Genomic DNA, 24,245 nt, shown 5'->3' with positions numbered 1-24,245 from the left:
AAAAGGAAATTTTCCGGTATTTAAAAAACATTTGAAAAAAACTTTTAGGGAAATTTTTTAGGAAAAAAGTATTCTCAGGAAATTACGCATTTCCCCAAAAAACGAAAAATGAACATTGCTTTTATCTTTTTCTTTTTTTTTTAAAGAAAGAAATTTTTTAATCCATAAAATTTTTTCCCGCCTTTAGAGGGGGTGAGGGGGAAAGGTTGGGGAAATTTGTCGGGATTAAAAAAATTTTTTATCAAAAAATTAAAGGGGAATTTTCCCGATTTTAAAAAAAGTTTCAGAAAAAAGAAATTTTTGCAAAAACGCAAATACTACACATTTACATTCTTTTAGACTAATTTTCTTATTTTAAAAGGAAAACCCCCGGCAAGTACAAAAATATGCACCCCCCCGTTTTTTTAGACAAAAAGGGGTGAAAAAATTAAAAAGGGGAACTTGTTTAAGGGCCCCTTACCAATTTTCCTACCTTTTCCCTTTTTTTTTTTTTTAATTTTTAAGCCCCCGAGCTTTGTTTCAACAAAAAAGTTATTGTCCCAAAAAACAAATTAAAATTTTTTAATTTCCCCAAAAAAATCAATCCATAATTTAAATCTCCCCTTAAAAGAAGAAAAAAACAAAGAAAAGGGGGAAATGCGAAAAAAATTTGGGGTTTTTTTTTTTTAAAAAAAAGGGCCCCAAAAGGGAAAATGGACTTAGGGGAAGGGGGAGAGGGTGTTGGGGAAATTTAGCCAATAATGGGATGGACGGGCCCCAAGGGGGGTTTCGTTGGTCAGGAGATTTTGGGCGACAAATTTATTTGGGTGGGGGCCAAAATTGGTTTGATTTTAAATCTCAAATCCTTAATTTTTTAAAACGGCAACCCCTTTTAAAGGTTTCCCCCAAAAACCAAAAGTGAAAAAAAAACAAAAAAAAAAATATAAGGGGAAAAAAATTTTTCAAAAATAAAAAGGAACTTTAAAATTTTAAATTTAAACCCTTTTTTTTAAATTTTTTTGGGGGGGGGGGGGGGGAAAAAATCTGTAAATACTTTTTAATAAATCAAAATTTTCGGGATTTGCCCAATATTTGATTTGCTTTTTTAGTCAGAATATAAAGTTATACAGTGGCCTTTCGCTATTCCTGTGATGTAACAGAATGGAGAACAGGTGGGAATAAAGGCACACAAGATGAAAGGTTTAAAAAAAAAAAAAGTGGATGAAGCAGATTCTAAGAGAAGAAAAACAAATTGGAAATTGTCTAAAGTAAGAAGGCAAGTGAAAAGATTCAATAAGAACAGGCTTTAGGTCTAGAAAGTTACAAGCAATTAAGTCAGAATTAAGAGGAGCAGAGGAAGGGTTCCATGGTGGAATGATTCTTTTCTTATGTAAAAGAACGTATCTGTATCCCAGGAATGGTACACAAGCTGCTTTCTGATCATTTTCATGGAAAAGCTTGGGGCTGTGCAAAGGCAACAAGAAAATTCTCCATTAAGTTTGTTTGCATCTACGAAGAGACGCATGGATAACTTAAGTGTTATGCCATCACAAAACTACAAAGGGCTATGTCAGCCAGAAGAAATGCTTCTAAAATGTTAAAAAGTAAATAAATCAGGACAAATAAAAACCACAAGTATACACGACTAACCTGTTCTACTCTCAACATGTCTATGATCTGATCAAACAACGGGGTTCTCAGCAAGTCTCGATGAATTAAGAGTGTTTCCACAGCATTACAGGCAGCAGGATATTCACACTTTGAGTCTCTGACTGAGGTTTAAGAGTAGAGAATGGGTTATGTAACATTTATGACAAAAATTTTGAACAGTACATGAATCAGCAATTATCATAATCTTATTACATATTCCAAATATGACGGTCAGTTAAACCCATGATTCAAGTCACCCTCAAACTGCTGCTTACTTATTCGCGTGACCTTTTCAACACTGGCGTCCGTGTCCACATACACATGACAGATTCCTTCGCTGTGTCCCATCACAGGTATTCCCTTTGCTGCTTTCTGTATATTCCTGACTAGCTGGGATGAACCACGTGGAATGATTAGATCTATCAGCTTGTCCAAACGGCAGAGATCTTCTACCTCCTCTCTTGTATTCACCTGTGGAAGTTGTGATACAAGTGGTCGATAGCCTGAAGTTCTACCTGTTCTCCTTATACCTAGCAAAATATTGTTGATTTAGTTCTAGATACTTACCAGTTGCACTGCATCTTTGACTCCATGAATTGAAAGTGCTTCTTGTGTCAGATGATGAAGGATTTGATTGCTATAGGCTGCCTCTTTTCCTCCTTTAAGTAGCAAACCATTTCCACTAGCAATGGCCAAAGCAGATACCTGTCAGAAAGGAACATGAAGACAGACAAACAGGAAAATAAGGAAAAGACAAAGCGATCTTCCTCTTCTGAGAATAACATCCACAAAATAGAGTTGGAACAGAATTCTGTTCTTACTTGATATCAATCTCGTGCACCAACAAACAGAACATATAACTCCAGAAATGAATATCTTAACATTTCAGGCACAAACTTGAGTTTTCAGAGTACTACTGGCAGAGGGACTGCAGCGAGTGAAAAAAGCCCTGGACAGAGGCTCTGGCATGAATGGAATGGCTGTATAAAATAACTTCAGATGCAAGAATTCTTGTTTCTAATCATTCTGACTGGAAATAGCCAATAAGCTCTTCCTAGCAAGAAGATTTTCCACTGTGCTGTCTAACACACAAATATAGACAACACCTGAGATAAGTGAAGAGGGAAGAAAAAAAAAAAAACCTCGAGACAGTAGGCCCAGCATGAACTTTATCACATTGCTTTCACATTTATCACCAGAAGGAACTATTGATCTTGTCGTCTGCACTAAATTTCACATATTTTGAGTCCAACATCACAACAGGACAACTGAACATTTGAATTAAGCAATACAACTGGACCTGGACAGACCGGTGAGCTGGGCAGAGAAGAACTCTAACTTCAACAACATCGGTAGTCAGGGACTAGAAAATAAGATCAAGGTTGCCTATACAACCTTAGTTCAGATCCCATATTTTCATGTATTACATTAGCATTTAATCACAGCGATATTTCTGCTACACAGCTCTGCAGATGAAGGTATTTACCTGTAACATACCTGCCTTACTCTGGACATACGAATGACATTCACTTACAGTACACCGTTTGAGATTTTCACTGTTTTTTCCTCACAACTTCAGTGCAGAACTTAAACCATCTCATTACACCACCGCTTTTCCTCACACCCATCTCTCAAGAACTAAGTAAAAGCTCTAATTTTGCCTCACCGCAGGCATGCAGTATTAGCAAAGGACAGACTACTCAAAGCCTAGAACTTCTGTGCTACGTTTTTTGAGCACATATTCCGAACAATTACAATTTGTTATTAACAATCTTTATTAAACAATTGATGTTTAAGCCTATCTTGCAGTTCAGCTGCATTCAGCATGGATAGACAAGCAGTCATCGATAAGAACCTTAAAAGTTGCAAGTTAAGCAAGGAACTTATGTTTGTGAGATACATGCAGGAACTGCATCATCTGAATGCAAGTTAACTCTTTTTATCTACTGGATTATTGAAAAACAACTCTAAATAACTCTCAACACTGCAGAAACAAGTCCTGAGAATTTTTCTGTAGAAAAAATAAGGATGCTAACAAAATTCGTTTTAGAATAATCCAAAAGTCTTCTGAGGCAAGCCTTCCTGCAGCCTCCCAATAATTCATCAGCAGAAATATGCTTTCTTTTGTTATCAAAGAACTCCTAGCAGAGTCTGCCTTCTGTACATACCTGTGGGAGACAGTCAGGGCGAGACTCAAAAATCACGAGAAGAACCCCAATAGGCACTGTCACCTGCTCCAATTCCAGGTCTTTTGCTATTCTTGTTCTCCGAATTATGCGGCCGACGCTGTCCTGTGAGGAAGCTGCAATCTGACGTAGTCCAATAGCCAAGCTGTTCAGCTTTGATGTAGAGAGACTTAGACGTTTCAACAAAGGAAGTGCCAGTCTCCCTAGAGGAAAGAAAAAAAAAAAAACCATGCTTGAGATACATTTGTCTGCCTAGGCTCAAGCAAAAGTGACCTAAAGAGTGAACGTATGGAAAACTCAGATATTTCCCACTCCCAAGCAATAAACCTACCTAAGCTGAATGCAATACACTAAGTTTCACAGCCATAACAAAACCACTACAGTGTGAGAATATTTTCCCAACCACCATAATTAAATCTAATATAGTGCAACTAATATGCATATGAAGCAACATCCACAAAGACAAGGTTTTTCTAATTTCAAATACCGGTATATGATACTGTAGTTAAATTTCTTACAAGTTTATACCCTTGCAGTAGTTCTGGAAAACTTGGGCAATAATTGCATCCTTCTATTTTAGAGACAGAAATCCCAAAGCACAGATAAGTGCACATTTCAGACTTGGCAAGAACTGCGTAGGTTTTCTAGTCTGAATACATTCGGACAGTAAATTTACCCAGGAATGTCCCTCCATGTACTCTGGTCAGTAAAACAATCGTTGCCATGTATCTTTACTGAATAGTTCAGTTTGTGACATATCAATTTCGTACATTTCCAGAATACAGTTGTTACAACCAGAAAGGTCAACGCAGTGGAAGGAAGATAGAGGTCATAGTAGCAAAGGGACTAACATGAATGAACAAGTGTTACAAAGGAGAAGGAAAAGTACTCACCTGCCTCTGAACATCTAGGCTCACAGGGAAAACTCCACAAGGTTAGAGATCCCTCTCTAACCAGAGCTCCTTCCCCAGTGGCAGTCAGCCCTTAAATGAGGTCTAAGGGAGGTGCAGCCAGGCTCCACCCCTTCTGGTCACACAGCTGAATTGCCTTCACCTGTGCTCCCAGGGCTGACTGGTCCTTTCCCCAGGTGCTCAATCAGTGGTTCAGGCTGTGACTCAACAGTTACCATACAATGGTTGTTCTTGGAGAGTATCAGTTTAAGTATACAGATGGCAACAATCCCCACAGGAGCCAAACATTATGTTAACCAGCCCAGGAAATACGCACTTTTTGCATTACAGTAACAGGAAAGATATTTGCTGTATTTCATTTCTGGAGTGAGCCTGCTTTGGCAGAAGAGAGCACTATCATTTATTTATTTTTCACAGAGCTCTTCCTTGTGCTTTGCAAAGTCTCACCAACTTCTCTGATGAATAGATCTGTTTTACGTAATTGTGGCAGCTGCTGCTGTTTACACTGACAAACTCTCCAAGTCCTGGTTTCATTAATCTGTGATAGCAATAACTCCCAATCTCAGTGATAGACATCTCTAGTTCTGCCCATTTCCTTTGAGACTCAGTTTCATGACAACAGGAATATGATAGAACAAATTGTAGTATTACCTTTATTTTCTGCTTCTTCTAAGTCCTTCTTGTTTGCCAAGAGGATTTCTTCTCTTTGATCAGTTAGTAAGTCAGCAAGACGATAAATAATCTCTGCTCTCTGAAAGACAAATGTTTCTGAACTGCATTCTTATGTGAAATTCATTCTATTTGATATCTAGCTCATTTCTTTTCTACTGACTGTACCTTTTCACTGTCTTAACTCCCTGAATACTTAGGGCCAGCTGATTTTTCCAGACTGCATTACATTGAAAAATAAGGCTGAAGAGACCTTCACTTTGTTTTTTGCTATTTTTTTTTTTTTTTTTAAATATCTTGCTTCCCACACCCAATCATCTTACTAAGCCTACAAAGTTTTAAAACCACTTTGTGGTCTTTGCAACAGATGACATATTTTACCCAGTCAGTTGTAAAGCAGTAATTGGCAGTAACTGATTGTCTCAAACTTCTCTCGTGCATACACACACAGGAGTGAATAGGCCGAATTATTCCTGTTAACTCTTCAGAAGCTCTGAAAAATCTATTTTTACATAGTAGATGTTATGGCAATGTTTATAAACCCTACATGCAAACACTCATTACATCATAATTCTGAGGTATACTATCTATTGGCTCTTTGCATCTATTTAAATATGGTACAACCCAAATGATGAATCTGGCTCACAAATAACAAATTCTTGTCCCAGGAGGCCTGTTTGTGTTAAAAATCTCTTTTTTAAAACTTGCCACACATTCACAAGCTTAGCAAGTGAAGCCATATTCTCTCACCTGCTCAGGCTGCAGTGCTGCCAGGGTCCTGCCACCAGCTCGAGACATTTCACCTTGCTGCTCTACTGTAGGGCCTGTATCATGATAACAAAACAACAAAAAAAAGCAACAATAAAAGCCATGTCACACATGAACAAACTTACAGATGTGTGGAAATGAACAATTCTACTTCTTTAAACACACGTCTCATGCATGCATCAAGTTATCAGCTGGAGGGAATCTTAGCAGAGGATTTTCTATTCCATTTTCTATTCCAACCTCAGAAAATACTTTTCAACAACCATTTGTCAAGCAGAATGTGCTTTCCTATTTGTTGTATGGACCTAGCTAAATTTTAACTCTAAGCTTTCAGGGAATCTCTTTAACTCTATACTCACCTGCAGGCTTATATCTTCCATCCCTTTACTCAAAGCAGGAAAACAAGTACTTCACTTTTGTAGCAGACATATCAAAGAATTTTACTGCATGTCAAATCAGGATATATCCATTTTATACCTATCAAATGAAAAACACTGCCACAATTCCAAGCATATCCCTTTTAAGGGCATCACAGAGATTCAGTAAGATAATTTGTGTCAAAGTGGAAAAGCTTATATCAAAAAGACATAAAAATCATAGAATGGCTTGAGTGCTTGGTTCGATGAGACTCCAGGGATCGTCATGTTCCAACCCCCCTGCCACAGGCAGGGCCACCAACCTCCAGATCTCATACTAGACCAGGCTGCTCAGGCCTCTACTCAACCTGGTCTTGAACACCTCCAGGAATGGGTTATCCACAACCTCTCTGGGCAGCCTGTTCCAGCACCTCACCACTCTCTTTGCGAAGAACGTTCACCTGACATCCAATCTCAACCTTCCCTCCTTGAGATTAAAACCACCCCCCCTTGTCCTATCACTATCTACCCTTGTGAAAAGTTGATTCCATTCCTGTTTATAATCCCCCTTTAAATACTGGAAGGCCGCAGTGAAGTCTCCTTGCAGCCTTTTCTTCTCCAGGCTGAACAAGCCCAGCTCCCTCATCCATCTTCATAAGGAAGGTTCTCCAGCCCTCTGATCATCTTCTTCATGGCCCTCCTCTGGACCCTCTCCAATGACAAAGAGCAAAAGAATACCAAGATGGATAATTCTCAAGGTATAGGGCGCTACTGAAAACAGGGAAACATTTAAAGTATCTAAAGAAAACAGAAAGTATTGCAAAACAGCAGGGGAATATAGAAAAAACAATAGAAACCCAAACCAATCTGAGTAACACCTTGCAGAAAAGCTTCTTTCCCTTTGTCTCTCTGTGTACGTTTTCATAGAATCATAGAATGGTTTAGGCTGGAAGCGACCCTTAAGATCATCTATTTCTATCTCCTTTGCTAAATAGGTAGGGACAATTCCCTCTAGACCAGGTTGCTCAGTGTCCCATCCAGCCTGGCCTTGAATGCTTTCAGGGAGGGGGTATACACCTTTCTGGGCAAGCTATTTCAGTGTCTCACCATCCTCACAGTAAAGAATTTCTTCCTAATATCTAGTCTATTTTGGAATGGTTCCCAGAGAAATTTCCCCTCCCCCCCCGGTAGGAACTTAGAGAATCCATGTCAAAATGAAATGGCATAGAACAAGTTCTGAAACAGAAACAGAGGTAACATGATGAAAATATTTATGGTCGATACAAATTTATTGTAGTATGGCTAAGTGAAAAGTGTCAATACCACAGTTTTTCCTAGAAAGCATCTTTTCAGTAAAGAAGCTTGGTGTTCCGGTGGACACCAATGTGAACATGAGTCAGCATTGTGTCCTTACCACCAAGAAGGCTAGTGGTATCCTGGGTGGCATTAGGTAAAGTACTGTCAGTTGTCCAAGAGCAGAGATCTTTTTTCTCGACTGAGCATTGGTGAGGCTGCACCTGCAGCCTTGAGTCCATTTCCAGGACCCCCAGCACAAAAGTGACTTGTACATACTGAAAAGAGACCAATGTAAGGCTACCTTTAGCGATCTAGTTAAATTTTAACTCTAAGCTTTCAGGAAATCTCTTTAACTCTATACTCACCTGCAGGCTTTACCTCTGAAAAAAAAGTTCCAACTTTTTTCCCTTCCACAATATCTGTGATGACGTGACCAGAGATCTTTGGGTGAGTTCCATTTGCAATCACTACAGAAGTGCCTCCTTGGAGGGCCCACAGAGCTGCTTTGACCTACAGGATAGAGCCAGTTCCAGAAAATTCACTTGTTATTTGAATCCCCATTCTCAATAAGAATTCTTATAGAATCACAGAATTACTCAGGTTGGAAAAGACCTTAAACATCATTGCATCCAACCACAACCTAACCATCCTACCCTAACTCTAACAGCCCTCTGCTAAATCATGTCCCTGAGTGCCACATCCAAATGGTTTTTAAACACATCCAGGGACGGTGACTCAACCACCTCCCTGAGGAGCCCATTCCAGTGCTTAACAACCCTTTCTGTAAGGAAGTTCTTCCTTATGTCCAACCTAAGCTTACCCTGGCACAACTTGAGGCCATTCCCCCTCGTCCTGCCACAGTCAGAAGAGACCAACCCCGCACTCGCTGTAATCACCTTTCAAGTATTGGAAGAGAGCAATAAGGTCTCCCCTCAGCCTTCTTTTCCCAAGACTGAACAGCCCCAGTTCCTTCAGTCGCTCCTCATAGGACATAGTTCCGCTTTGATCTCTACATTAGCCCTTATGCTTTCAGAGCATTCAACACACTTCAGGAATTTCTGTAACCTAGTGTTACACTAGATCATGCATTTTGATCTTTACTTTCCCTTCCTTAAAGAGTTGCTGCTTTAGAAATACACTTCAGATTTCCCTAACAGTCTGCCCTTTTCAAGACTTCTGCAGGGGCACTTTGCCCAAATGCTCTTCAACATTCTCTTACGTTGCAAATTCGTCTTACTGTTTGAAAAAACACAATTTTCTTTCTTAAAAAACTGTGTTGCTAATTTCCCTAACACTGGCTAGCCATCAGTAATTAATCCACTTTGAGCGCCCACACAATATTACTTGTACAAGTCCTAGCCTACCATGTATCATTAAAATATTATTCAGTGTCCTTACCTTTCTGAATTACTCCGTTGGAAGTTTGACTGGCCTACACAACCCTTACAAGTCTGCATACGATGCAGAAGTACTCTCGCTGTTTAAGACTTTTTGGTGAAAAAGATTAAGTACTCTAAAGAGTTCTTTGGGTTTCCACACGTTTTTAAACTGCCTTACAACATTCCCTACTAATGCTTTTAGACCTTTTTTAAAAATTTATTTGCTGCTTCCTCTTTTTTCCTTGGGAGTACACTTGTTCACTCTTTCAGTAGGCTCTATTTGAAGACTGCATTTATTCATTTTTTAATTATATGGGTTTTGTGTGTGTGGCTTTTTTTTTTTTTTTTTTTTTTCTTTTTTTTGCATTCTTCTTACTTTTGTAGTTTTGGAGATGGGTTCTATGCTGTAACATAACTACCAGTTAAATTCAATGGTCAGGGCCACGCTGTACTATGCAATGCATGAAAGGAACAAGGCAAGAATCAAGTCCAAAACCAAACCCAAGGGACACAGACAGATGAGAACTGAAATCAGTGATAATACCAGAATATCTGTGTGTTCAAGGCTGTCACATGAAGTAAGCAGAAGCAAACATCACGGTTAATAAGATCGCTATAAAATTTAGCAGCAGTATTTCTTCAGGCGTTGTTTTTACATGGAAGACAAGATGAGTTCCCTTTCTGAACATCAGCAAGCAAGTTTATTCACAAGAGTCCTTTGAAATCACTATGTCCTAATTCCCAAGATTTCCAAGGTCTCCACTACTTTTTCTGATTAAGGTACTGACAACATCATTCCACTATGGTGTTTAATTCTGTGTAATTTATGTCACCACAAAAGTTTCTAGTGACAATGCTGCTTTGTCACTTCTACGCTTTCCTATATGTTCCTATACTTTTATACTACAACCCATATCCACTAGAAGACACCATCTGTCAGATGCCTGTCATATCAAGCTCTTGACTACCACAAGACCATCAATTGCTCCACTTCTGCCCAAATTTCATGCTAATAATCAATATTTGAACTACCATGTTTACACCATTGTTGACACTTTAGTCTTCCAAAAATATCAACTGTTTCTCAATTCTAACATATTCTAATATATTTTTAAACGTATTGTTTAAACAGTAACATTTGGATTCCCATTTATGTGACTCAAGCTTAAAGATGCCTCAAGCCAAACATCTCTAACAGATCATTGCTTTTAGAGAAGAAGTATTGCCTCACCTTGTCAGCTTTCTCACCAATTCCTAGCACTGTTTAAACTATTTCATGTATCAACTGAATGGAAATTCGCTTCTAATTGGGCTCTCTACATCCAATAATTCCCAAATAAAACACTCAAATATCTCCTCCTCCTGCTGTTTTCCAGTCTAAGCTTGATACAGAAGTCTGCTCTATCAGATTAGTCAAAAAGGAGACATAAGAGAACTGGCAAACATCTTGACTTTGGTCTCTCTGTGCTTTATCAAAATCTGTTCCTCTGTTTACAGACACCTTTCTAAAAGTCATCTTAGGAAATCTGCACCTATAAATATTAAAGCAGTTTGCAACTCAGCATCGTGAGAAACTAGAAAGAATAACCGAATGGTTGAGGCTGGAAGGGACCTTTGGTCCATCTGGTCCAATCTCACGCTCCAGAGACAGCTAGAGCAGGGGGCCCAGGACCATGTCCTGGTGGCTTGAAGATGACCAAGGGGGAGATCCACAACCTCTCTGGGTGACCTCTGCCAGTGCTCCATCACCAACACTGTATGGAAGTGCTTCCTCAAGATCAGATGGAACCTCCTGTGTTCCAGTTTCTGCCCACTGCCTCTTGCCCTGCCCTTGAGCACCTCTGAAAAGAGCACGGCTGCATCCTCTATGCACCCTCCCTTCAGGTATTTATACACATTCTTCAGATCTGTCCTGAGCCTGAACAGTCCCAGCTCTTTCAGCTTCTCCTCACAGGAGGAGAGCTCCTATTCCTTGACCATCTTGGCACCCTTCCATTGGCCTCTCTTCAGTATATCCAGGTCTCTCTTGTTCTGAGACCTACTATTGCAGGTACAATCTCACCAGTGCAAAGTAGAGGGGGGAAGGATCACCTCTCTGGACCTTTGCTTAATGCTACTATGAACAGCATTCTTGGCACACTGATCACAAGGGCCAGCCACACTGCTGCCTCAAGGTCAGCTCACTGCTGACTAGCACCCTTGGGGCCTTTTCCTGATAGACAACTTTACAGCCACTGTGCCACAAGCCTGTAATGGTGCATGGAGTTGTTACGACCCAAACAAGGCCACTTAGCCTTGTTGCATGCCATACAATTGGACACAGCCCATTGATGTAGTCTATCTGGATCCTCCTGCAGAGCCTTTCAATCCTTATGCAGATGAACACTCCCTCACCTTGGTGAGATCTGCCAACTTTGAGGGTGCACTCACTCCCCTCATCAAAATTGTTCATAAAAGTATTGAACAAAACTTGCCCCAGTAATGAGCCCTGGGAACACTGCTCGTGACTAGCCAACAACTGGACTTAACTCTGTTCACAAGCACTGTTTTCACACATCCATCCAGCCATCACTACTGGTGAATAGAGTTGTTCCTCCCCAGGCAAAGGGCTTGGCATTTCCTTTCGCTGCATTTCAAAAGGTTCCTGTCTGCCCCTAACCACAGCCTGTCAAGGTTTCTCTGAATGGCACTGAAATTATCTCTGGTCTACCAGCCACTCATCCCAGTCTTGTATTATCTACATCCCTTTTCACATCTTCCTTTCCCTCCCAATAAGAAAACATTCCAAGTTTCTACCTTGGCTTCCATGCCTCCCATTCCCACTCGAGATTTGGTTCCAAATGTCACAGACTGCTGGTCTCCTGGGTAGAATATGTCAATGAGCTTTGCATCATCAGATCCTGGAGGGCTGTTGAAGAGTCCTGAAGCAAATATTTAAAGAGAAGAAAAAAAAAAAGAAAAAAAAACCTTGAAATATATCCTTGCAACTGAAAAGCCGTATTCCACTTAACAGAATTAAAAACTTCCTCTGAACCCTCCTCTTTGTGGGAATTAAAGCATGAAACATAATATATAGAATCAAGACGTGTAGTTTTACCGAAATTGTAGCTAGTAAGGGGAAACAGATTAACACACATGCCAAATTGTAGTGTACAAGACATGAGACAGATATTTCAGTGAGGTTAGAGAGAAAGCTAGAGGGAAATTTACAGCTTTTTTTTTTTTTTTTTTTATGTTCAGTATCAGGGCTTACAAACATAAGCACACAATTGAACAGGTACAGGACAGTCCAGCCGTAAAACATAGAAACTGAAGAGATCAGAAAAAACCTGAACACAAATTTTAACAAATCTGAATAGCTCAATTGGAAGGGACCTAGGAGGATCAGAGTACAACTGCCTAACCACCTCAGGACCAAAGGTTTAAGCTTATTAAATATCATTATCCTCAGATGATATCCTTAGAAAGGCATCAACCACCTCTTTAGGAATTCTCTTCCAGTGCTTAACCATCATCACAGTAAAGAAGTTTTTCCAGCTATCAAATCTGAACCTGGTGTGGTGCAGCTATGTGTCATTCTCACATGTTCTATCATTGGTAACCAGGAAATCAATACCCTCTTCCCCATTTCTCATGATCAGGAAGCTGTAGAGAGCAATGAAGTCACCTCTTAGCCTCCTTTTCTTCAAACCAGGCAAATGAAACATCCTCAGCCCCTCTTTACACAACATGCCTTACAGTCCTTCTATCAGCTTTGCTGCCTTCCTCTGGAGGCTTTCAAGTGAGCAAGCAACTGCTCCTCATGGCTCCATGCAGTAACTTGCTTTCATTCCTTAGCATCCCTCAAGTTGCTACCTTTATACTTGCTGATGCAGATAAGATACCAGATCTAACTCAGTAGTGGCTGTTTGGATTTTGTGTTGAGGGATATGGTTTAGAGAGAACTATTGGTGATAGGTGGATGGTTGGACTGGATGATCTTGTAGGTCTTATCCAACCTTGGTGTTTCCATCATTCTGTGTTTTAAGTTATCATTTGTGCACCAGAGAGGGTGCACCTTCTCGAACTCCCAGATGCTTCTGTCTCTCCAGTTATCCCTGAAGCTCAGCTACCAGGCAGAGCAGTTCATTTAGCTAGGCACACCAGGAACAGAGGGCACGGTTTTTTGTCTAGTGGTCATTTTTGACAGACTTGAACAATTTCCTTACATTATTGTTTACAAACCTTCTACATCTGAAAGAACAATAAGGAGATCGGTCTTCATTTCGACAGCCAGACGTGCTGCCAAACTGTCATTATCCTTCACACTAATCACCTGCAATGAACAGACATGAAACAAGAATACTGAACAGTGGAAAGAACTAGGAAATATTTGGCTACAACATACAAACCCAAGCCACTTCAGCACTACCAAGTCCTTATTAGCTGCTTTGTTCACACTCAGTGAAAACTCCTAGAAGCTTATTTTTTGCATGAAAGTAAGGAGCCTTCTGGAATGCAGTAAAGCAGCATCAAAGTGACAGGCAGTTAGATCAGGACCCACGTTCTCCACACTGACACCCTATGAAAGGGCAGGAAGTACTGACGGATCATTCTTTAAGCACAGGTGTTCAATTAGATGATCTGCAGAAGTCAATTCCAGCCTCAACTGTTCTGTGAAAACCAAACAGGGCACGCTCACTTTTAGCGGAGCAGTTTGCCCTGCTTCCATCCCACAGTTTTATCATGTCATAAACAGACAGGTTGACACAGCTCTCTGCTCCCTTTGTCCACATTACTAATTTTGTACGTTTCTCTGCTTCAGGCTCCAGATGTTCATGATTACAGCATTATATTATTAGTGCTCTCCAATCTACAAAAAAGGTCCGCCCCCTGCAATACTTTACCCACATTTACCCCCTGTAGATCACTGTTTGGTTCTGGAGGTGGAACAACAGCATCATTAGTGTTAATTATCGGGACAATATTCATTCTTAAAAGCTCATGTAGCGTTCCATTTAAGTTCCGCCGCTTCTGTTCATCATGGAAATCCAAATTGGTGACTAAAATCTAAAAGGAGAAGACAGACTTTATATATACACTTAGCCCATCATTTTTTCTGACAAAAACAAAACATATAGGGGCTGCTCCAGAAGTAATGCCTCTTATTTTATTCTGTTGATCCACAAAACCAGAGACAGATGTTGGCGAGATGGTAGTAGAGGCTGAACTTTCCCATTAATACTCCATTAAATTTTGTTGCTGTGCCACAGATGGTAGCAGAAGAGCAGTCTGACAAAATGACATCCAACACAGAAGTACATATGAAGCAAAAGATGTGGAACTGAATTCCTCCATGCAGAAAAAAATGGCATCTATCAACATTCACTGACACTTGCTTAATAATTATGGAGACCAAACAGTGGATGTTAGCACAGTGAGGCAGCAGGTGGTGTGCTTCAGCAGTGGTGACACTGACGTGAAAGCTGCTTTGGGTGACTATACACAGCTGTCACCTCTACTGATGCAAATACTTACATGCACAGCACATGGGCTCTTGATCACCGCTGGTGAAAATGCATAGCTAATGGTGGAGACCCAGTCCCAAGTGCAGAATTAACCTTAGCTCGTGCTCAATTTCATGAAGATGGTGATGGCACAGACCTCTACTTTGTTAATCTCTCTCTGCAAGGTCTCTTTATCCCTTCCTAACTTAGTGTCATCTGCAAATTTACTTCATATGCATTTGAGTCCTGCATCCAGGCCATTCCTAACAGCATTGAAGAGAACTGGCCCAGAAATGAAGCCCTGTGGAACATCACAGGAGACTGGCCACCAGCCTGATGTAATTCCATTTACTACAATTCTTTAAATCCTACCTGTGAGTCAATTTGACCCATTGTATATGTATTACATATTTGCTTAGCTGCATGTTGGACATTTTGTCCAGAAAGATACTGTGAGAAATAAAATCAAAACCTTTGCTGAAACCCAAAACTGGCTTCACTTGGTCAACCAAGTAGGTAATTTTCTTTTATTGACAAGGTTATGTTAGACAAACATAACTTTGGCCTCAAAAAACACATGCTGACTATGACCAACAACTGGCAAGAATAATTCCATCACCGAGTGAAGTAGCAAGTAAGCCTAGGAGAGAAGGCATCCCTTACTTGAGCTGCACAGATGCTGTACTGTGTAAACATGGCTTCATACAGGGCCATCAGTCCACTCTGGCCAGCTGCTGCACAGGCTCGAGCTTCCAGGACTGGAATAGCCTACAGAAATAAAGAACAGCTGTCAGGCAGTGACTTAAGTAGGTTCTAACCAACATTCAAAGAAAAGTGGGACTGTTGCCAATCACTCACCATATCTTTTAGCTGACTTTGGCCTGAATGAAGTGCTTGCCTCACACTCTGAGAAAGCAAGATCTCGTGACGCAATCTCTGTTTTCCAAAAGCTACAGCACCACTGGTGACAATCATCATCTCTCGGCCCTGATTCTGCAGCACTGACACCTGTAAGTGCAGACAACAAGAAAAAATCATGGCTAGCCTGACAGTTCAGGGTGTTACAGTATCTTATGCTCAATAATTCTTGCTGACATAAGTGTTCTGCTTATCAATAGACGTCCAAAGCAAGGCAGCCATCCTCAAAGATGTTCACTTTCCTAACCACTTAGGAGCTATGTATAAGACTGCATGCAATCCATAGTTTCTGCTACTTTTTTTTCCCCGCCCCCACAATACCAGTTTTAATGACAGACTCATAAATGAATCCTCACAATACATATCACACGGTAACAATTCTGTAACTCTTGGACCTCTAATTTCATTGCTATAGATAACAAAAGATAAGATACAGAAAAGTTACGCAGTATCAACTGTACCTTCCACCAACTTTCTTATTCACCATCCGTTCTCACAGCTGTTAATATATAGCGATTTCATACTCAAGGAACGAAAAAGTTAACTCTTGAGAGTACACCTTTCTACCGCTTCATCCAGAAAAGCATCTGTATGCTTTCAAAGCTCTACAGCCATGTGTCTTAAATGAATGTAATCTATTATGTGAACCTCACTTCACAGAGGAGACGTGTCCAAATCCCCTCACAGTTCTCATTTCATTTTGCAGAACCAGTCCATTAGTTGATCCCATTGCTTTTCCTATTAGTGAGGTTACAAGCTTCTCCTGGAGAAAATAGTGCAGAATAGTTCCTTCTGTGCTGAGTCCAATGGAATGGAGTTAACTTTCCTCATAAAAACCCATATGGTGCTGTTACGGATTTTGGGACTGAAAGCATTGATAATACACCGATGTTTTTGCTATTGCTGAATACTGCTTGCACAGAATCAAGGCTTTGTTCTTCCCTACTCTGCTCCATGCCAGCAAGTAGCTTAGTGGTGAACAAGAAATTCAGAGATACAGCTGGGACAGATTACATGAATTGGTCAAGGAGATATTCCATATCATCTAACATCACACTCGGCAATAAAACTGGGTTAACAGAAGAGGAAAGAGTGGGAGCAGTGGAGAAAGGACATTGCCTTTCCGAGCAGCTATATGCATGGACTAGTTGGGTGTTGGTCTGCTCATGGGAGGCAGTGAACAATTGCCTTTGCATCACATATTTCTTTTCTCCTTCCCTTCATTTATTAAGTTACCTTTACTTCAACCATGTATTTTCTTGCTTCTGCTTTTAGTATTTTCTTATCAATCCCACCAGCAGTGGGTGCTTGAAGAGGGAGACAGGAAGCATCTGTATGGTCGCTCAGTTGCTGGCTACAGTCAACTCACCATGCTGAGTTACACGGTTTACGCTACCAAAGCACAGGGGAATTAAAAAGTGAAGTGCCAATACATGGCTTTAAAGGGGCATCAATGCTTTATGATTTTTTCCTGCATTTTTCTATGCCATCCAACAATGACTACATATCTGAAGTTAGAACAACCATTCCACTTCAGTTACAAAATTACCTGCTCCACAATAGATGCCAGCCTTCCAAGGGCTAAGCCACACTCATCCCCTCTTGTCACAACAGCACTGCCCAACTTCACGACAATCCGCTTTGCGTGCTTCAGCTCACTGCGGTGTGCAAATGATTTGCCATGTGCACGGCTGAGTGGCATGGTGATAAATGGGATGTTGCTCCAACAACGGATGGATTCATTCCTTAAACTGTGGGTATGGTGAGGGAGATCTGTGGTTAAAGAAAGAAAAAAAAAAAAAAAAATACAGTTTTAAGTATTTAATTCGGACTTCCAAGTCCCTTAAATCATGTAACATTTCTTCCCCTTCCAAGGTTCACAACACACACCTCCCAGTGACAGGTAATAAGAAGCCAGCCTTTGAAGACACTGAAATAAAGTCTGAGTGAATATTTTTAGCAGCACTAACCATCCCCCAAGGTATATAAAGCAATACCCGATGTGTTACAGCCTTGACTCTGGGAATAAAAAAAAAAAAAAAAAAAAAAAAAGACTGAATGACACATTCAATTCAACAACAGAAATACAAGTGCTAGCTTTAAAAACACTCTCCTTTGCCTTGACTCATGAGAGTTTTCCTATAGTACAGCAGAAAGCTTGACTGCTAGAAAAGAAAACACAGCTTTTATGAAGCCTTTATGTCAGATACTTTCTCATGTTGCTAAGCTGGGGGCAACAGAAGAGGGATGATGAACATATGAACTGCAAGCCACCTACCTACAGTATGAACAGGCATTGCAAGGAGCAGAGACAGTCACAGCATTATTCAGGTAAGACAGAACATGCACAAGGCTTGCATCTCATTTAAGTCAATGAACAAGGGAATATTCCTTAGCAAAATCTTTGTTTATCAAAAGGATCCTAAGGCAGACTGGCCCATTATCAGCACAGCAGATTAAGGAAGAAAGTAACAGCAGAAGCGCAGCTTCAATTGCAGCTCTCTCCAGAGTTCGTAAGTTTTGAATGATGTTAATGAGGGAATTTTCCTTTTAAGAAAAAAACATAGGCACACCTGGACACATACTGATTAACACTATTAGAAACGTGTGCTTTCTCTCATACATACAGAGACGGGAAATGGCTGCGATGCCATGCGGCGGTAACACAAAGCACCATCCAGGGGAACGGACAAGAGGGCTCAGAGCGGCTCGACACGACATTTTGAGATGCCTTCTGCAAATCAAGGATATCTGTAAGTTAAAAGGAAGGGTGTGGGGAAACTGGTTAAGTATCAGCTGATTTCCATCTATATCTCTCCTCCCCCAACCCACCCAACCAGTTAGAGCTCTTCTTTTTCCTGTACACTCTTAATGCAATTTCCCTGTGCAAGAAACAGCCCACTCTCCTCATACTCATACCACAACTTAGGAAACCGAAGGCTCCTCTTCCTTACCTGCTGGCAGAAGATTATTAAAGATGAAGCACAAAACAGAGTTCCCCAGAATAGCCAAAAATGTGAAAGACTCTTAGTGAATGTACCTACATTAGAGAAAAGTTGCAACTTGTCCATGGAGAAGCTTGGAGGAAAAAAAAACTTAAAGCATGTTGGATTACCTGTACAAACCACAACAAAACACCAACTGTACTTATCCATGAATCACAGCCCAATATATGAGGTCTGCTTCGAGAGTAATGCCTCCTATTTTATTCTGTTGGCCCACAAAGTCAGAGGTGGATGGTAGTAGAGGCTGAACCTTCACACCAATATCCCATTACATTTTTGCTGTGCAGCAGATGGGCATTCTTACAAAACAGCATCTGACATGGAACTGCTTATGAAGCAAAGATGTGGAATTGCATCTCTCCATGCAGAAAAATTGTACCCCCTGACATCCACTGAAGTTTGCTGAATGTTTATGGAAACTAACCAGTGGATGTCAGCACAAGGAGGCAGTGGGTGGTGTGTTTCAGCAATGGTGCCATCACTACTGCAGTGAAACAGTGGTTACCTCCACAGGAACAGATTTTTATGAGTGCAGCACGCAGGCTTTTGTTCACTGCTGGTGAAAACGCATAGCTAGTGATGGTGACTATGTTGAAAAATAGAGCAAATTCTCAGCTACAAAACACTATCCGATAGTGATTATGCATTCTTCGTATCTGTTGTAATTTCCATGGAAATAAATAGGAGGCATTACTTCCAGAGAGACCTACGAAGAACTACAGAACCATAGAATAGCTCAAGTTGGACAGGATCCACAAGGAACATCGAGCCCAACTCCCAGCTCCATACAGAACCACCCAAAATTCAAACTATATTTCTGAGCGCTTCCAAACAGCAAGATATTAACACTGATTATTGGTAAGGACATCAGTTTCTAAGGTATGTGGCTTCAGTTTCCCTTGACTAAACTTTTAAGCGCTCAAAGCTCTTGTAACCCTACAGCCACTGGAGCAACTACCCAGCAAGTGAGGGATACAGAACTGGCAATTTCCTATACCCAGTGCACTTGAAGTAATGCATCTACAGTACTACAAAGAAAAGAAAGATGACGAATACGAATCCAGTTCTCCTGGGTAATGCTTACACGAGACCTCTCATTTCCCTTCTAGAAAATTTTGCTTCCTCCACTTGCTTTCAATCAAATAACATTACAAAAGCTGCAGTGAGAGCCTTGAACAGAAGAAAACAAGAGCTCACAGTAACCATATCAGAACTCTTACATGTATCTTAACAGATACAATGCCTGGCAGTTCTGACCAACATGTACATTAACACTATAAATATCTGAAGTTGCTTAATTACCCTGCATCAGTATATCACCATTATGCTTCATTACAATCCTTACCAAATTACATACCTCTGCACAGAACAAATAACCCACCAGCAGACAATGATTCTCCTATTTTGGCTGATAAAGATCACAAAGTTTAAATGTCACGCTACCTATTAGTCTATTAACCTATCATGCCCCTCTAGTTCTGTATTTCACCTGAAAAAGCAGCTCTGATCATCACAAGGATGAGGCAGAAAAAGGATTCAGGACTGATAATTGAGCTGAACAAGTAGTCAACGTTTGCTTCTCATAATGGCATTTAAAGTAACTAGTGAAGGCTACCAGCCAGACATTTACTACCTGAAGACTTCAGATGCCCTCCGTCACTTAGTCTTTCAGGCGTATGCCTTTGGGGGATAAAATTCCCATCGTCCGTGTGTCTCATCATTTGACTCTCCCACCTCAAAGCTCACCCTGCCACCCACTACCAGACATCATCTTCCCTGCAGGCTCCTTGTTTTGTCTCTAGGAATGCTTGCAGTCCAATAAGCTGGCAAAGGATAAAATTGATATTTTTTTTAGTGTTTTATCAAAAATAAAAATATATAAAAAAAAAAAAAAGAGGTGTGTGACGTAAGAATGATGCTGCCAGAAACTACAGTTAGACCACAGGGCGCTCTGTAAATCATAGAATTACTTAGATTGGAAATGACCCTTAAGGTCATCAAGGCAGCCATCATCTAATATTACCAAGTCCACCATTAAACCACATCCCCACACACCACGTCCACACAGCCCTTAAAATACCTCCAGGAATGGTGACTCCTCCACTTCCCTGGACAAGCTGTTCCAATGCCTGACCGTTTTTTCTGTCAAAAAATTCTTCCAGGTACTCACTTTAAACCTCCCACGGCACAACTTGAGGCTGTTTCCTCACTCCTTATCAGTTGTTACTACAAACTTCTTTCAGGTAGCTCTGGAGAGTGATAAAGTCTCCCTTGAACCTCCTCTTTTCCAGACTGAACCAACCCAGTTCCCTAATGCTGCAGAACAATTCTCTCCCCTCGCTGAATCAGGAATTTAGAATTTACTTTAATCCTCACTTTCCATCCTACCACCATTTCCAGAATTTTCATACCTGTAAGGGTTCTACTCTGCAATAATAAACCAAAAAATTCAAAAGATATTGGGGGAAGGGGGAATAAATAAATAAAAAGAAATCAAACTTCTGCCTTATTAGAGGGAGGGGGGAGACGACAGACTGACATCAATAAAAATAAATGCCAAATGCATTATTTAGGTACAAGATCTTGTTGCCTACTTCCTGCAAACTAGTCTCCAAAAGTCTTTTAAAAATGCTATTCTTCCATCATTCACGTTAGGCAAAGAAAAGTTATCCTTATGCTATCTCACAGAAAGCATTGCTATTAGCTAGTTTTCATGAAGTTACTGTTTTCAAAAGACCTATTAAATAGCCCACTACGTTAAAATGTGTTTCAGATCGATGTCAAGAACTAAGCCAATTTCCCCACATAATCTGAAGTGGAATGGAGAACTCAAATCCTTAAACTGGTGTCTTTCACAACAGCCTATGAAACAGATATTTTTTTCCCCAAAAAAGAACCAATCTCCTATGGAAGGAGCTATAAAGTACTACACTTAAGCAATAAAGAAGAGGTAAATCAAGTTCCCAGCAAACACACACAATTTCAATGAGGCAAGACTTCATGCTAAACAACACTAAAAAAGAAAATCCCCTGTAGCATTAAAGGCTTTGCATTACTTAGTTTGTAAGTTAACAAACCTTTCCAAAACTTTTTTTTTTTTTGGTAAAGAAAAGAAAAACAACTTCGTAAGTTTTTAGTGTAGCTCAAGAACAAGAGCCTTCCCAGAGGGAAACCATTTGAAGAGTAATAAAGTAAAGCTTCAAATAAACTATATTTAGAATAGTTCACCAATAGTTGAGGGTCTACAGAAGTTTACACACAGAGAGAACAGGCATTTCAAAGCAACAGGCATCAAGCAATTCTTTCCTATCCAGAATCCATTCCAGCAGTCTGCAATGCACAATTGAACAGAAGCCTATCACTGATCTACAAGAACTGTTCCAGTATTTCCAATCTTAAGTACTCCAAAGATAACATCTGCACAATTTCAGTATCGATCCCTTTTATCTTGTACATAAATCGGTTGAGCAGCACAAGCAGGTCAGTGCAGCAAGGCACCGGAAGCCAACCTAGAGCCTCCCTGAAACGGGCACGGTGAGAAGCCGAGCTTTGCACGCAATGAAAACGCAGAGGAACTCACTCGTGCACAGCCGGCGTTCCAGATTAGCAAAATACAACGGCAGGCAAATCGCTTGTGCAGAGTTACCAGCGACATTTACACCTGCTGCTTCTTGTCAGAATGCTACGATCCACCCGGATTTCCATACCTGATCCTCCGGCTGAGGCTGCAGCAAGGATTTCTAAGAGCAGCAGCGACTTGCAGAGAACCGGGAGGCGGCTCCCCGAGGGCTGGAGGCAGACCCAGCCGAGCGGCCGCAGCCAATCCCCGGCGCCCGGGCAGCAGGAGCCACATCAGCGCTGCAAGAACGGAGCGGCCACTGGCTGATGTAACTTCAGCGACTTCAGCAGACTCCATCCCTCCGGACACGCACACACCTTCCCAGCCTGCTGTCCCAGCAGATGATGTAATTCTACTCCACGTTGCAGCACAAAATCCAGCATTAATGACTGTTTTCTGTCTAGTCCCAGACTAGTCCAGACAGCCCTACCCTCAGCACAGGCTGCCTGGCCATCTCTCCTGCCAGCTTTCCCTGACCTGGATTCTCCCCATTCTCAGATGTTTGCTGTCTGATGCAGGCAGCAGACTGAAGGATCTTCCTAGCCCAGCTTTTGAGAGGGGCTTCACCTCCCTAAGCCTCCTTTGTTTTTTCCACTGCATCCCAAACCTTTCTGCTAGGGCAGGAGTACTGCTGGCTTAGCTGCTCACTTGCCTGCCATACACCACTCGCAGTCATTTCTGAGTTCAAGAGAAAGCACTCTCTGCTGAATTCAGTAAAAACCATAAAAACACTACAGCTTTTCACCTTTACGTGCATTATAAAGTTAACCATAGTGGCTATAGTGTTTCCTCTCTATAATTATTTTACTATTGTTGTATTCTCATTTTTGTACTGCAGTCAACAAATTCCACCAGCACTTATTCTCATGTTGCTAAAGGACACCAGTTGGCAGGAGGGGGTTGTTTAGTTTCATTTGTTTAAATGGGAGATGCTTCACTGTCTAAGATCGGGAAACAATCTCACCTGAAAGTTTCAAAATCCATGGAGGATACCTCACAAAGAGTAAACAATATTCAAGGGGTGGACAGACTTACAAAACCCTCCACATCCCAATAATTTGTAGAAGACCCAACCTACAGTTATCTGTCAAAGATTCCCACAAAAGGGAAAACAAACTGATGCTTCCCTCCCCCAGAAAAGCACCACTTTGTTAGAAGACTATCTGAAGACTTTCACTTTGCCAAAGGTAGCATTTGTTTCCATTACAGCACATACACCCTGCATCCTCTCCTCTTCACTCCAATTATTAGGATTATTATTAACAACAGTGATTAAAGAAGCCAATGTAGCTTAACACACAAGCAAGAAGAGCTGCTAACTCTTCCTTTTGATTTTTAAACACGTAACAAAAACCAAACCCTATTTTACATTGAGCTAGACAGTTTTTAAGAACATGTAACTCCTCTGATCTATGCTTGCAAATAAAAAGCTACAGGTTCCCCTCAAGCCCTGCAGCTACTGAGGAAATGCTTTGGTTCCTCAAATGTTGAAATAAGAGAGGAATTAAGAGAAACAAGGAGCTAAATCAGCACTTTTTTTTTTTTTCCCCAAATAAAACTTTTAGCTCTTACACAAGGATGCTTGTTAGCATCAAGGAGCCAAGATTTCTTGCCTGAAGAGTAGTAGTTTACCTCAGTGTACAGCAAGCACATTAGGACATCAGCAGTGGAAGAACTGTGGTTTCAGACAGTTAAAGGTAGTGAATACCCTGATAAATCTCAAGAAGAGTTCCATCTTCAAGAAAAAAAGCACCCAACATAATTAACAACACATGGAGGTGAACATGCTACACTCCACTTGCAGTCCTAATCACAGGCTTATCTCTATCCAAAGACTTCATTTTTTCCTCTAATAAAAAAAATCACCACCAAAAATAAACAATCAGCCAGACAAAAAGCAAGTAGTTATTTTCTTCCTCTCCTATGAAAAAAGGTTGAAGGAAATGGGCTTATTTAGCTTGGAGAAGGCTCTGGAGAGACCTTACTGTGGCCTTCCAGTACTTGAAAGGAGCTTACAGGTATC

The 24,245-nt window shown here is 40.8% G+C and overlaps 1 protein-coding gene across 4 annotated transcripts in view; it reads right to left on the bottom strand.

Annotated features, from left to right (window-relative positions):
- The window catches only part of ALDH18A1 (aldehyde dehydrogenase 18 family member A1), a 77,778-nt gene extending 55,344 nt beyond the window's left edge, over positions 1-22,434 (bottom strand). Inside the window, exons 1-15 of one of the 4 annotated variants that reach the window (XM_010714940.4) lie at positions 22,311-22,434; positions 18,226-18,332; positions 17,148-17,371; positions 15,539-15,688; positions 15,344-15,448; positions 14,091-14,243; positions 13,419-13,509; positions 11,991-12,115; positions 8,181-8,325; positions 6,146-6,219; positions 5,378-5,477; positions 3,798-4,018; positions 2,197-2,334; positions 1,905-2,100; positions 1,630-1,751 (exon numbers count right to left, since the gene is read on the bottom strand). In XM_010714940.4, coding sequence (XP_010713242.2) covers positions 1,630-1,751; positions 1,905-2,100; positions 2,197-2,334; positions 3,798-4,018; positions 5,378-5,477; positions 6,146-6,219; positions 8,181-8,325; positions 11,991-12,115; positions 13,419-13,509; positions 14,091-14,243; positions 15,344-15,448; positions 15,539-15,688; positions 17,148-17,371; positions 18,226-18,319 — 1,938 coding nt within the window. In that variant the 5' untranslated portion in view covers positions 18,320-18,332; positions 22,311-22,434. Of the gene's footprint in view, positions 1-1,629; positions 1,752-1,904; positions 2,101-2,196; positions 2,335-3,797; positions 4,019-5,377; positions 5,478-6,145; positions 6,220-8,180; positions 8,326-11,990; positions 12,116-13,418; positions 13,510-14,084; positions 14,244-15,343; positions 15,449-15,538; positions 15,689-17,147; positions 17,372-17,488; positions 17,618-18,225; positions 18,350-22,310 lie in introns of those variants that run through there. The other 3 variants (XM_010714939.4, XM_010714944.4, XM_085229836.1) reach the window with 3 other exon arrangements.
- Between the last annotated feature and the right edge of the window lie 1,811 nt (positions 22,435-24,245).

Source organism: Meleagris gallopavo, chromosome 8 (genome assembly GCF_905368555.1).
Source record: "Meleagris gallopavo chromosome 8, MGAL_WU_HG_1.1, whole genome shotgun sequence".
NCBI classification, from domain to species: Eukaryota; Metazoa; Chordata; class Aves; order Galliformes; family Phasianidae; genus Meleagris; species Meleagris gallopavo.
This window is presented reverse-complemented; position numbering and strand designations above follow the sequence as displayed.